Here is a 14,411-nt window from a genome sequence, read left to right on the forward strand (position 1 = left end):
TGGGTCAGTGATGGGCGGAGTCTGGCGATGTTGCGGAGGTGGAAGAATGCAGTCCGGGTGATGTTGTGAATATGGGGTGCGAATGAGAGGGTGTTGTCCAGGATGACGCCGAGGCTCTTGACTTTGGAGGAGAAGGGTACTGGGAATCCATCGATAATTATGAGTGGAGCTGGGGTGTGTTGTGATTTAGTGAGGGTGGATTTGGATCCGATGAGCAGGGCCTCGGTCTTGTTTCCATTGAGTTTCAGGAAGTTCCTGCTCAACCAGCTCCGGATCTCTTCCAGGCACGTGATGAGGGAGGTGGGGGGGATGGCAGCGGTGGGTTTGGTGGAGATGTAGACCTGTGTGTCGTCAGCGTAGCAGTGAAAATGGACCCCATGGTGACGGAGGAGTGTGCCCAGCGGGAGGAGGTAAGTGGTGAAGAGGAGTGGACCCAAGACTGACCCCTGGGGGACACCCAGTGAGACACCTGAACACCCAGACTTGTGGTTGCTTAGTTGAACAAATTGTTGACGGCCGGTGAGGTAGGATGTAAACCAGGAGAGTGCAGCACCAGTGATCCCAATGCCAGCTAGGCGGTCAAGGAGCAGAGGGTGGGAGATGGTGTCGAATGCTGCGCTGAGATCGAGGAGGATGAGAATGGTGAGTAATCCAGAGTCGGCTGCAAGGAGGAGGTCGTTGGTGATTTTGACTAGGGCTGTTTCAGTGCTGTGTTTTGGACGGAAGCCAGATTGGAACGGTTCATGGAGATTGTTAATGTCGAGGTGGGACTGTAGTTGTGCGGCAACCACCCTTTGTGTTTTGGAGATGAAAGGGAGATTGGAGATGGGCCGGTAATGGTTAAGGTCAGTTGGGTCAGCACCAGGTTTTTTCAGGATGGGAGTGATGGCAGCCAGCTTGAGAGTGGGGGGTACAGTACCAGTAGTGAGGGAGGAGTTAATTATGTTGGTGATCATGGGGGAGATGGACGGAAGACATGCTTTGACAAGGGAGGTGGGAAGAGGATCGAGCTGACAGGTGGTGGTTTTGGCTTTGCAGATGAGTTCTGAAACGGTCTGTTCTGTTACTGGGGTGAAGTCAGAGAGGCTGATGAGAGGTTGGCCAGAGGTGATCATCCAGGGTGGGTCATCAGAGGGGGTGCGAGATGAGGCCAGTTGTTGGTGAATGGTGTTGATTTTAGAGCTGAAGAAGTCAAGGAACGCAGTGCATTGGGTGGTGGAAATATCTGGAGGGAGAGATTTAGGAGGCTGAAGTAAGTGGTTGACTGTTGAGAAGAGGACTCTGCTGTTGCCTACAGTACCAGTGTTGATGAGGTTGGAGTAGTATGAGGTTTTGGCAGTGGTGAGGGCATTCTTGTAGTGATGGAGGTGGTCCGAATACATTTGGCGGTGTACAGTGAGTTGAGTCTTATTGTAGAGTCGCTCCAGTCGACGACCAGTGGCTTTGAGCTGGCGCAGATGAGGAGTGAACCAGGGAGCAGTGTGGGTGAATGAGACTGAGCGGGTTTTCAGGGGGGCCAGGGTGGTGAGGGAAGAGGAGAGGCAGTTATTGTAGTGAGTCACCAGGTCAGTCAGGGAGGAAGCTGGGGGAGGGTTGGGGTAGGAGCTGATCATGGTGGAGAGGTCTGTGGTGTTGATAAGTTTGATGTTTCTGAAGGAGATGGTCCGTTGTTCCTTGGTTTTGTGTAGTTGGGTATGAATGTCAAAAAGTACAGCTTTGTGGTCGGAGATGGGGAAATCAATGACATCAAGGTTAGTGGGAGTGATGTCAGTGCAGCAGATTAAATCCAGAATGTGACCTTTGTTATGGGTTGGGAGGTTGACATGTTGCGTAATGCCAAGACAGTCCAGAAGTGATGTGAAGTCAATAGCAAAAGTACAGGATGGGTTGTCAATGTGGATGTTGAAATCACCAAGGAGGATAACAGTGGGGGACATTGCACATACAGATGTAAGTAGTGATGAGAATTCATTGAGGAAAACGGCGGAGGGTTTTGGTGGTCTGTAAATGGTGACAATGATAGTGGGTTTGGGGCCTGAGAGTTTTACAGCTAGACATTCAAAGGAGGAATGAAGGGGGACTGTGACAGTGGTGACTGTGATGTTATCACGATGGAGGAGAGCGAGGCCACCCCCCCTCCCATTAACCCGGGGTTTACTAATAAAAGAAAAACCTGGTGGGACAGCTTCAGTGAGAAGTTGACCTCAGTGAGTTAATATGGCGTTTGTATAGTTAACCTAATATGCTTAAACAATATTTACTTGCAATAAAAGTACCAGTGATTTCTAAAGATATAAATATTTTAACATATTGCAAGGTTAAGTTAAAGGCCAAAGAACCCAAGTAAAATGCTTAGGTGCTTTTAATTTACTTTCATTTCATGTAATAAAATAAATGGTGCGACTGAGATTTCTTATTGCTAGCACTGCTTCATATAGTAGGCCTGGGCATCGCTAACAGGCTTTCAAGTGTCACTGAAACCGTTTGTTTTGAAGACGTAGCATTAATATGAATCGGACAGGGGAACGTGCATTGTGATGTACATTATTTCAGTCTGTGGTTTATTTAGACGACATGATTCAAGCTCACATCAGTATGTCTTTGGACCACACATATGTAGTGATAACACCTGTTGAATGGTTTCTCCTCCACATAGTGGTCCACACAACACAATATAAAGTGTTAGTATAGGCTACGTGAACCTCCTAAGATGGGGCAATTTGATTGGATCGCTATCTCGGAATACTGGGCAATATCCCATGATTGAGATCTTAAACTCGGGATATTGCGGGCGTTCGTCTCGTCACGCTAATAAAAACAAATAAATCCCGGCAAAAAGTGTTATCTTGTTTAATAGTAGAGTGTTCATGTGTTGTATATACTAAAACAATTATTCACCTCAGCATCTGTGTATACTGGGGAATAGCCCCCCGAGACCGGAGATGGAGGGGCGGCCATTCCCCACTATTCACTTCACTTTGGGCGAATAATTGTTCATTTAGATTTGAAGATAAACTTGCCTCTTTGTCATTTCCGCCCAAGTCAAGACAGACCGAAGGTTTACCACGACGCTGAAGTTGGCATCCGATTCGCAGCATCCGATTCGGCAGCTGGTCCACTTTAAATCGGTCCTGATTGAAAACCACTACACCTAGACTCTTCAAATCTGGACTAAATTTTCACAGTGAGGCTATACATTATATAAAACATAGTTACAGATTTGTGAAACCTTTTTTCTATTTGTGAAAATGCAATACAGGCTCATTTTAATGCTTTTTAGGGGTCCAGACTGCATTAGAATGGGTCCTGATTGAAAACCACTACACCTAGACTCTTCAAATCTGGACTAAATGATCACAGTGAGGCTATACATTATGTAAAACATAGTTTCAGATTTGTGAAACCTTTACCCTATTTGTGAAAATGCAATAAAGGCACATTTTAATGCTTTTTAGGGGTCCAGACCGCATTAGAACTGATCCTGATTCAAAACCACTACACCTAGACTCTTCAAATCTGGACTAAATTATCACAGTGAGGCTATACATTATGTAAAACATAGTTTCAGATTTGTGAAACCTTTACCCTATTTGTGAAAATGCAATACAGGCTCATTTAGGGGTCCAGACCGCATTGCATTTTCACAAATAGGGTAAAGGTTTCAAAAATCTGAAACTATGTTTTACATAATGTATAGCCTCACTGTGATAATGTAGTCCAGATTTGAAGAGTATAGGTGTAGTGGTTTTCAATCAGGACCGATTTGAAGATTCTAAGTGGTTTTCAAGCCGAATCGGATGCCAACTTCAGCGTCGTAGGTTTACCTGGGTAAATTAAAACCTGTAGGCTTGGCTTATTGACCAATCGGCCCATGTCCAAAATGAATCGGTGTTCGAGAGATGCTTCATGCACCACCTCCAGAACTCCTTTACCCTTTCTCGGAATAAACCACTTGTTGAACATTTATCACTCTCCGAGTGCCACTGAGCCCGAAACAAAGATACCACAAAGAATTAAATTAGGCTAGTTTTTCTTAATCTGCTCAATTTCCATTCTGGCAAGAAACGTACCTGGCACAGTGATGAGGGCGGTCCTTGGGACACAAGACCTGGTATGTTGAGCATTTGCGGTCGTAAATGCTTCCATCATAAAACCACGAGCCTTTGAAACCTGTTTTTCTGAAAACTGGCCCAATGATACTTGATACTATCAAGTATCAAGTAGCCTACTTGTAGTGGTACTTGATACGCTGGTATTTACGAGCAGTCCATTAAATAGACGGATGGACAGAGTTAATCATGTGCTAGGGTTACTTGTTTATAAGAATAAAGGGAATATTGAGGCTCAGTGGTTAACGGTATCGTATGCTATCCACGGTATTGTACGCTGTCCACGGTATCGTACACTGTCCACGGTATTGTACGGTATACTCTGTTTCGTACACTTCTTGGTATCGTACGCTATCCACGGTAGCGTAGGTTATTTGCGGTAGCGTATGCTATCCAACGCTGAGGTACTATTATTGGAGTCAGTGGGACATTACATGTCTACCTTAAATAAATTGTAGGGTTTTGCACCTTGTGCATTATCAGTTGATAGTTATATTGTTCTATAAGGCCATAGCGCAACATCTGCTGAGTACCTGGGTCAATATTTGATGCCATGAAGTGAAGTAGAGCAAAGATAGAAAGGTTTTAGTGGAGGTAGGTTCAGGCGAAATCTCAATCGGTCAAGAAATTCAATGCAAACAAACACAAAATTAACATTACAACCTTAATGAGACACAAACAGATATCATGAGAACCCGTTGTTAAAACAACATTTTTGACACTTGGCACCTCTTTTGAAATGTCAAGGTAAATATAAGTGAATGAATGAGCCCAACAATCGCAATTGCATGACACGGCCTCAAGATGGCGATGTTGAGTAAGATTATATGGCTATTGTATAGTAAACCTGATTTGCTGTTGTAAACATTGTGCTTGCGGTTTTAGAAACAATATTTAGTTTTATTACACGGCTCTTAATGCTGTAGAATGCTCCATTCACTTAAATGGGCCTCCCCGACTTCACGCAGTCAATTATCTTTTGTTAATTGACCGCATATATGCATATAGCAAACAATTTTTTGCCACTGATTCACCGGCCATTATGTATAATGACCGGTGAATCAGTGGCAAAAAAATGTTTCTATCTGATTCACGTCTTGGGTAGCACTCCGCAAGTAGTATTCGGTTGCTAAGCGGTGTCAACGTCTTTGGCAAACTGTTTCTCTGCTGATCAACACTACGAATGGTAACAAATAAATTGTAAAACTGTCACACCGTGTGAATTTATTTTTTCGTTTTGGCAAGTAGCCGTGTAATAAGCGGGATACTATAGAACGCCGGTCATTATCGAAAATAAGCCAGATATTTCCCCGATAATGTCCGGCATTCTATACATTATCCCTTACATATTTAAAATATAAATAATTTCTTATTTTTATATAAAGCAAAGCAGAAAGACTGCAGTGTATGTGGACAGGGAAACCGTAGTGCTGGAAAGAGGAAAAAAGCACTGGTAAAGGCAAAGGGCAAAAACACAAGTGTTTTTAATTTATTTTTAATTTCACACAAAGTAATACATTTTAAAAGTGTCACTGAGTTTTCTCATTGTTAGCACTGCTTCATATAGTAGGTCAGGCCATCGCTAACAGGCTTTCATGTGTCACTGAAACAGTCTCTTTTTAGAAAATGTAGCATTTATCATATTTAGGGTTGGGCGCAGTGCATTGTGATGTAAATTATTATTTTATTATTTTATCCTTTAATTAACCAGGTATAGTCTCATTGAGATTTAAATCTATTTGACAAGAGAGACCTGGCCAGCAGTACACAGTTCCAACATAAAACACAACAAACAGTACAAGTTCAATACTAAGTACAATGAATAGTATTAAAACATTTAGATCATTGACTGAAACAGTTGCATTTTCCAATGGAGTCTGACATCAAACTCATTACAACAGCTTTAATTTCACTTAGAGTAAATTTATGTTCAAGCTAACATCAGTACCTTATTGGACCACAAATTTGTATTGCCAGTCCTGAATAGCTTCTTCTACACAGAGTGGTCAACGCAACACCACATACAGCAGATGCCCATGAACCTTCTCCAGAGGTCAACCCCGTTCCCCGTGTGTCTCTGAATAAACCACGCGTAGAACTATCTCCTCTCCGAGTCACACCTGAACCGACGATACTACAGGGGACTAAAAGGAAGTTTCCAGTCACCCCTCATGCAAAGGCAATTAGCTTCAGGCTTCCCTCAAACGTTAATCAATCGCGACATGGCAGTGGCACCTTGCCCTGATATGAAAACTTTAATTACAGGATTACTAAGTGGCAAGGTTATATCATAACACAAAGCACATTCTTCAGCGGCCAACATTCTGCAGGCATGCCTGATGCACATCATTTAGCACTGAGACATTGATGAGCTTTCTGATCTATTACGTCAAGCATTTGTTCTTCCACCTGTTTTCATTGTGCAGTAACTCGGAATGAGAACGCTCCGACACAGTGACTGGCACGGCTGCCACCTAACCGCAGGTCTTCCTCCTCCACTTGACTCAGCATCTTCAGAACGAGCCAAGAACGCGGAAAATATGACCGGGAAAGAGTGAAGACAGAACTAAATAGAAATCTGCAGAGGGCCTGTTTGAGTAGTTTGCCTGCAGACCACGGTCCTGAGACAGGCCTATAGACCTAAGATAGGCACATACATTTAGGATTTATTTATATTCAAACAAAAGACTATGAAATAAGACATGCAATCTTTTCAAACAAAAGACTATGAAATAAGACATGAAATCTGTTTTGATGGCATTTTTATTGTTCGCCTTCAGAGAAAATAACAAAACTAGACATTCCCTAACCTGGGATTACTCCTGAATTTGGTCCAACTTCAAAGTACATTCTCCTTTCTGACGCCAAACATTCAGGGACGGTTTTATCGGTTGCGTCGATATAACCTTTCTGCATTGGGATATTGTGAGAAGGAAGCCAACCGTTACCCTGATCTCATGATTTAAACAAGAAACACAAATAACATGCGTTGCCCACAAAAACAACAGATCTTTAAGAATGATATCTCACTATGTGATCCCCAACGAAGCCCTAACCTGCGACGATCTCATCAATTAAAGTAATTTTACATTCTCTTGGAAAATCAGCCGTCACAGCTCAACCGTGCAGTCCGGTAAATGTGCGCTTTTTAATTTGATATCAGTCCTCATCTCCATCCTGCGAGCTCCATGAGCAGACCGGGTCCTTCCCGTTGGTCCCCCCCTCCCCCCCTCTGGTGCCCCGTGGACACTGGGGGGGTGATGGGGGATACAGTATTCAGACGGTTCACCAGTGGAATGGCGGCCTGGCTTGCAGCGCCGTGGCATGTAAACCAGGTTTAGTTAGTGTGTGTGTGTTAGTGTGTGTATGTCTGTGTGTGTGTGCAAGGACCTTAACGCACACAAGCGCGGAATATAAAAAAATACCCTCCCTAAGCATCACCCATTCACTCCCCCCCCCCTCTTTCTCTCTCCCCCCCTCCCCCCCTCTCTCTCTCCCCCCCTCCCCCCCCTCTCTCTCCCCCCCCCTCTACTCGTACTCTGCTATCAGCACCATCATCCCGACCCCCAGCAGTAGGGCCAGGATCTCCATCAGCGATTGGCCGAAGCTCGAGCGCCCGGAGAGCAGCTCCGGCAGCACGGTCACCGTGGCGATGTACACGAAGCCGCCCGCCGTGAAGGGGAGGATCCAGGCCGTCGCCGCGGCGCCCACGCCCTCGGCCAATAGGGAGCAGGCCGTGCCCGCCATGGCGCCCAGGGCGGTCAGCAGCTGCAGACACATGGCCTGGGGGGGGGGGGGGGGGGGGGGGGGGGGGGGGGGGGGCGGGCAGGAAGTGGAGTGTCAGGACAGGAAGTGGAGCGGGACAACACTACACAATAAAAGCCCTCCCTGATTATTAGTGGTATATTGGTAGTATAGTAGTATTATATAAGTAGTGTTAGCAGTATTATTAGTATATCAGTAGTATTATAACAAGAGCAGTAGTAGTATTAGCAGTAGTAGTAGTATTAGCAGTAGTATTAGCGGTGGAGATGGTGAGGAAGGAAGGAGATTAACGACCCGTTGTACAAAAAAAGAAGACAGAAATGTCTTTCTGTTCCTCCTCCACCAGGAGGAGGAGGGGGAGGAGGAGGACCGAGGGAGGAGAGGACGAGGAGGACGAGGAGGACCGAGGGAGGAGAGGACGAGGAGGACGAGGAGGAGGAGGAGGAGGGGGAGGAGGGGGACGAGGACGAGGACGAGGAGGGGGAGGAGGGGGACGAGGACGAGGACGAGGACGAGGAGGACGAGGAGGAGGAGGAGGACGAGGACGAACCTTCTTCTTGGTGCAGCCAGACTGGACCAGGATGGCGAAGTCCCCGATCTCGTGCGGGACCTCGTGCAGCAGGATGGTTACCGTGGTGACGGTGCCCACGGCCGGGCTCACCAGGAACGACGCCCCGATGGCGAGGCCGTCCGTGAAGTTGTGGGTGAAGTCGGCTGCCAGGTTGAGGTAGGCCGACACCTTGATCTCTGAGCCCCCCCGTCACACACAGAGAGACGCACACAGAGAGACGCACACAGAGAGACACACACACACACACGCACGCACACACACAGGCACACACACGCACACGCACGCACACACACACGTCAGAACAGCAGCCATTTTGGACAACAAGTGTTGTGTTCTCTGGTTACTTGTTACTAGTGTTGTGAAACTAGTCAACTTGTCCCCTTAAACCACATTAAGGGCAATGTGCTACTAAACATACCATAACACACACACACACAGGGTCTAGTACTGTACGGGTCACGCCTTGTGTGAGCCGATGAAGCCCTGCACCCTACATCCAGTCAATAGGCATTTTTACAATGCCAAGCTGGTTCGCTCGCGGTTTGGCACTCCTGGCAACTTCATTGTCTTGCCCGTGTATAAACCGAGGGTGTAATCCACCGTTCGTCACAGTGCCGGCTTGCTTTGTTCACTGGAGAAGGCGGTGTCTGCCCACGCTGAGTCTAGACCTCTCAAGAATAATTTGCATACAACAAGTGTTTTTATTTTATTATGATTCAAGACTCGCATGCACGAATGAGCATACCTCCGAGTCTACAAACGCGATTAACTATTGACAAGTGCAAAAAGGACGACATATTCTTTATTTTGCTGACCACTTGTTTTTTTAGCCAGGCAATAGCCTCGTAAGGAAAGTTCCCCTGCGTCTTTCTCGTAGGACGCACGCGTCTTTCCCCAGTCATCGTTTCACCGTCTCTCCGGTTGGACCTGCTCATGTCGACACCGCTGCGGTGTCTCCGTCGTAGAGACACCGCTGCGTTGTCTCCGTCGTAGAGACACCGCTGCGGTGTCTCTACGACGGAGACACCGCTGCGGTGTCTCCGTCGTAGAGACACCGCTGCGTTGTCTCCGTCGTAGAGACACCGCTGCGTTGTCTCCGTCGTAGAGACACCGCAGCGGTGTCTCTACGACGGAGACACCGCAGCGGTGTCTCCGTCGTAGAGACACCGCTGCGGTGTCTCCGTCGTAGAGACACCGCAGCGGTGTCTCTACGACGGAGACACCGCAGCGGTGTCTCCGTCGTAGAGACACCGCAGCGGTGTCTCCGTCGTAGAGACACCGCTGCGGTGTCTCCGTCGTAGAGACACCGCTGCGTTGTCTCCGTCGTAGAGACACCGCTGCGGTGTCTCCGTCGTAGAGACACCGCTGCGGTGTCTCCGTCGTAGAGACACCGCAGCGGTGTCTCCGTCGTAGAGACGCGACTCGAGCCCTCCACCCGAGTCCCGCCCCTGGAAGCGCGGAGCCGTCTAATCGCAAAGAGAATGAGACCGTCGACGTGCGGGGGGTCCGGGAGGGTCAATTGCGGCGCTAGCTCAAGGGGCTAATTGACCTCGGTCAGTGTAAACGCGCGGGCCGCGCCGGGAAAAAGACGTGCACAAGTTGTTGCATAAGTGCATACGATGTTTAGCGGTCATCTGAAGCATCTCGACAGAAATGTTGGTTTAAGATGCGGAACATTTGGCAGCAGGTAGGGGATGTCTCGCTGTTGACTCAAAAGGTAGCCTACGGACACTGGGGATTGAACCCACAACCTTTGGGAAGGAGTTCAATTCGTGCACATCGAGCATGTAAGCATGAGGGGATGGAGTCGTGCTGCGGTGTGTTAGCTCCAGGCTAGCCCTTTGTGTTGCGGTGTGTTAGCTCCAGCCTAGCCCTTTGTGTTGCACAGTGTTAGCTATAGGCTAGCCCTTTGTGTTGCGGTGCGTTAGCACCAGGCTAGGCCTTTGTGTTGCGGTGTGTTAGCTCCAGCCTAGCCCTTTGTGTCGCGGTGTGTTAGCTCCAGGCTAGCCCTTTGTGTTGCACAGTGTTAGCTATAGGCTAGCCCTTTGTGTTGCGGTGCGTTAGCTCCAGGCTAGGCCTTTGTGTTGCGGTGTGTTAGCTCCAGGCTAGCCCTTTGTGTTGCGGTGTGTTAGCTCCAGGCTAGCCCTTTCTGTTGCGGTGTGTTAGCTCCAGCCTAGCCCTTTGTGTTGCACAGTGTTAGCTATAGGCTAGCCCTTTGTGTTGCGGTGCGTTAGCTCCAGGCTAGGCCTTTGTGTTGCGGTGTGTTAGCTCCAGGCTAGGCCTTTGTGTTGCGGTGTGTTAGCTCCAGGCTAGCCCTTTGTGTTGCGGTGTGTTAGCTCCAGGCTAGCCCTTTGTGTTGCGGTGTGTTAGCTCCAGGCTAGCCCTTTGTGTTGCACAGTGTTAGCTCCAGGCTAGCCCTTTGTGTTGCGCAGTGTTAGCTCCAGGCCAGCCCTTTGTGTTGCGCAGGGTTAGCTCCAGGCTAGCCCTTTGTGATGCGGTGTGTTATCTCCAGGCTAGACCTCCCTTACCCGTGTTGGGGGTCTCTACTTTCTTCACCGTCGTCTTCTTGTCTTTGCCTTCCTTCTTCTCCTTCTCCTCCTCCCCGTCACTCTCCTTGGCCTTGGGGGAGTCTGGAAGAGAGAAACACCTCCTCAAAGTCTAACTACGCGCTACAAGTACAGCTACACATCTATACAGGTCAGGCTACATGCTACGCGTCCAGCTACATGCTACGCGTCCAGCTATATGCTACGTGCTAAGCTATATGCTACATGTTTACTGTAGCATATTCACCATTACCGTCCTAATACGTTTGCGAATGTATAGACATACAGATAGATGTGGATAGAGATATGAAAGAGATATAGACAGACAAAAAGATAGATATACAGAAAGAGATAAGGATACATAGATATGAAAGAGATAAGGATACATAGATATGAAAGAGATAAGGATACATAGATATGAAAGAGATGTATAGATAGAGATATGGATATGAAGATATATAGATAGATATGCAGATAGAGATAAGGATACATAGATATGAAAGAGATAAGGATACAAAGATATGAAAGAGATGGATAGATATACAGACAGAGATAAGGATATATAGATTTATACAACAGTGGTTCTGAGCGAGTAATTTGATTGGACAAGAGACATTCCATGAGATCTGCAGGGAGGGCTGATATGAGCGTCCAACATCACTCAGACTGTTAGATTAGTTTAGGCTTTATTGATCCTTTTGGGATGACTTCCTCAAGGAAATTGATGGATGTGTTCACCAAACTGTCAACGCACTGTCAAACTGTCACTCCGCATTCCAGCTGTGACCAACTCACTTTAACTGACAAAAACTGTTGGGTGTATGTGTTGCTTGGCAACAGTCCACTCAGTGGGGAACTTTTTGTTGGTCGGAAGCAATTTCTTTCGTTTATATGATGAAATAGACAAACAAATCACAATCTATTGTGAATTATTATTGTCAACAGTACATTTTACTAGTATAACTGTTGTATGAAAGCAATATCACACTCGAGGTGGCAATGTTGTCGCAAAAAGCTGGAAGAAAGCCAATTATCATTCCAGTCCCTAAGAAACCTTGCCCAAAGGATAATTATGAGTTTAGACCTGTGGCCCTGACTTCGATAATAATGAAAGTTTTTGTGCGTATAATGGCGGGTATTTTAAAGCAAGAGGTAAATCATCTCCTGGATCCTTACCAATTTGCCCATCAGACCAGCAGGAGCACGGATGATGCTCTGAACACAGCAACTCATCTTGTACCAAAACATACCGAGAACCCCAAGGCTTATGCCAGACTATTGTTCATGGGTTTTAGTTCAGCTTTTAATACGATTCTTCCCAGACACTCTTAAAAAAACCCTTTGTTATTAAGTGGTACTTTGCTTTCCTCACTGGACGGCAGAAACAGGGAAAAATACCGGCTCCCATTTTGTAGGTTAAATAGATTAAAGTTCTGTTGATTTCCGTGATGGAACAGTGCAATAACTGGTGGGGCAATAGTGCAATAACTGGTTCAGAAATAGTGCAATAACTAGTGGGCAGTGGGTCATCCTTACTTGTATGCGCTTGGGGAGTGCCTCGACTATGTTTTTTATAATGGGTTTCAGGTGGTGAGGCCATGTGTTTGGGTAATGCAACGCGTTTCATGGTACATGTTTTTATGTTTGCCCATGTCAGATCTTTATGTATGTGTCGCCCGATGCTCTCTGTTTGCCCAAAGCAATTTTCTCTTGTGAGAGAGACAATAAAATACTTACTTACTTGTGTCAGCTGAAAACGTGAGCTGACATGATACATAGATAATGACACACACACACACACACACACACACGTCACAGCAGACTACAGGAAGCAGTCGAAACATGTCAAAGGTTAAAACTAAGAAATACTAGTCTGTTTACATGAACATATAAGTTAATACAACAAGTTAAGACTAAATAAACCTTTTCAAGTTTTTACGTGAAAGATATAGATATAGAAATAAAGATAGATATAGATAGGGATACGTAGATATTAGGGTTGCCGCGGTGTGGACATTTTCACACCGAGTAATACGCTCGTGTCAACACCGCTATTACCGGTATAAACGGTACTAACTTTGAAACTAGGTCAACCGCCATCTTCTCCGTCAACTCCTCCTCTCACTCGGTGTCAGCGGCTGGCAGCGCGCCAATTCTCGGCGTCTTATAACTTTCTATATTTAATAGTATAATATAATTTTATATATCATAATATCACGGCAACAGCTCTGTGCGCCTCCGGATGGCCGTAGCGCGGGGAGCTCTCGTAGGGATTGGGCTTCACGGGGTTTGTTTACCGGCGTTGCTATGGTTACCGGTCTTATAAGGAAGCGCGTCAATTCTCAGCGCGCCAATTCTCCGGCACAGAGCAGAACTGTGGCCTTAATTGTAATTATAGTATTCCTTTTTACTGAATTTGTTTTTTATTACTGAAAAAAAAACAAAAAAAAAAAACGGTGTTGCCGGTGAGCAACACCGAGTAAACGGTGTTGGCCTCAACACCGGTAACACCGGTAATACCGTATCCCGCGGCAACCCTAGTAGATATGAAAGATATAGATACATAGACATAGGAATACAGATAGGGATATAAAGAATATATATACATAGTTATGTAGAAAGAGATAGATAGAGTTAGAGATCGATAGATAGATGTAGGTATATATATATATATGTATTTTAGATATAGATATATATATAAAGATATATAGATAGAGATATACAGATATGGACCGAGAGAGATGTAAAGATGGAGACATAAAGATAGATGGAGATCTATCTATCCATCATGGAGATATACATCTCTCTAGAGGTGTATATCTCTAGACATCTCTCCGGTCTAAACGCACTACGCGGCCCCAATGTTTCTCAAGTGTGGTGTAGTCGGCGGTTGGTTGCCATGGCAGCGTACCGTGGGCGTGGCTGTGGGCGTGGCCTCCCTTCACCAGACGGACGAACTTCTCCACGACCAGGAAGGCCACGATGCCCCGAGCACCCAGAGGCCCACGGACATCATGTGGCGATGGTTGGCACCTGGAGGGGGAGACGGGGGGTGAGGGGTGAGGGGTGAAGGGGGGGAGAGGGGTGAATAGGGGGAGGGGGTCAAGGGGGGGGGGGAGGGGGGGAGTAGGGTGAAGGTGTGATGGTGGGGGGGGAGGGTTGAAGGGGGGGGGAGAAAGGTGGGAGGGGGGTGAAGGGGGGGGGAGAGAAAGGGAGGAGAGGGGGTCGTGGGGGAGACAGGGGGGGAGGGAGATGAGGGAAGACGAGGGGAGAGGGGTCAGACCGCGACATTTTAACACTTTAACATTTTAGGCGTCCGGGTCTGGGACGCCCCCACACTCAGCGAGGGGGGGCCGGGGATCCACCCAGCAGCCTCCGGGCGCCCAGCCGGGCCCACTGGGTCTCCAGGGTCACGGGGTC

At 46.9% G+C, this 14,411-nt stretch overlaps 1 protein-coding gene across 1 annotated transcript in view; it reads right to left on the reverse strand.

Annotated features, from left to right (window-relative positions):
• Window positions 1-6,854: 6,854 nt before the first annotated feature.
• slc39a7 (solute carrier family 39 member 7) overlaps window positions 6,855-14,411 on the reverse strand; it is a 28,109-nt gene continuing 20,552 nt past the window's right edge. Inside the window, 5 exon segments of the mRNA XM_060044055.1 lie at window positions 6,855-7,892; window positions 8,425-8,621; window positions 10,974-11,075; window positions 13,903-13,980; window positions 13,983-14,024. Coding sequence (XP_059900038.1) covers window positions 7,638-7,892; window positions 8,425-8,621; window positions 10,974-11,075; window positions 13,903-13,980; window positions 13,983-14,024 — 674 coding nt within the window. The 3' untranslated portion in view covers window positions 6,855-7,637.

This window comes from Gadus macrocephalus, chromosome 22 (genome assembly GCF_031168955.1).
Source record: "Gadus macrocephalus chromosome 22, ASM3116895v1".
In the NCBI taxonomy this organism is placed as follows: domain Eukaryota; kingdom Metazoa; phylum Chordata; class Actinopteri; order Gadiformes; family Gadidae; genus Gadus; species Gadus macrocephalus.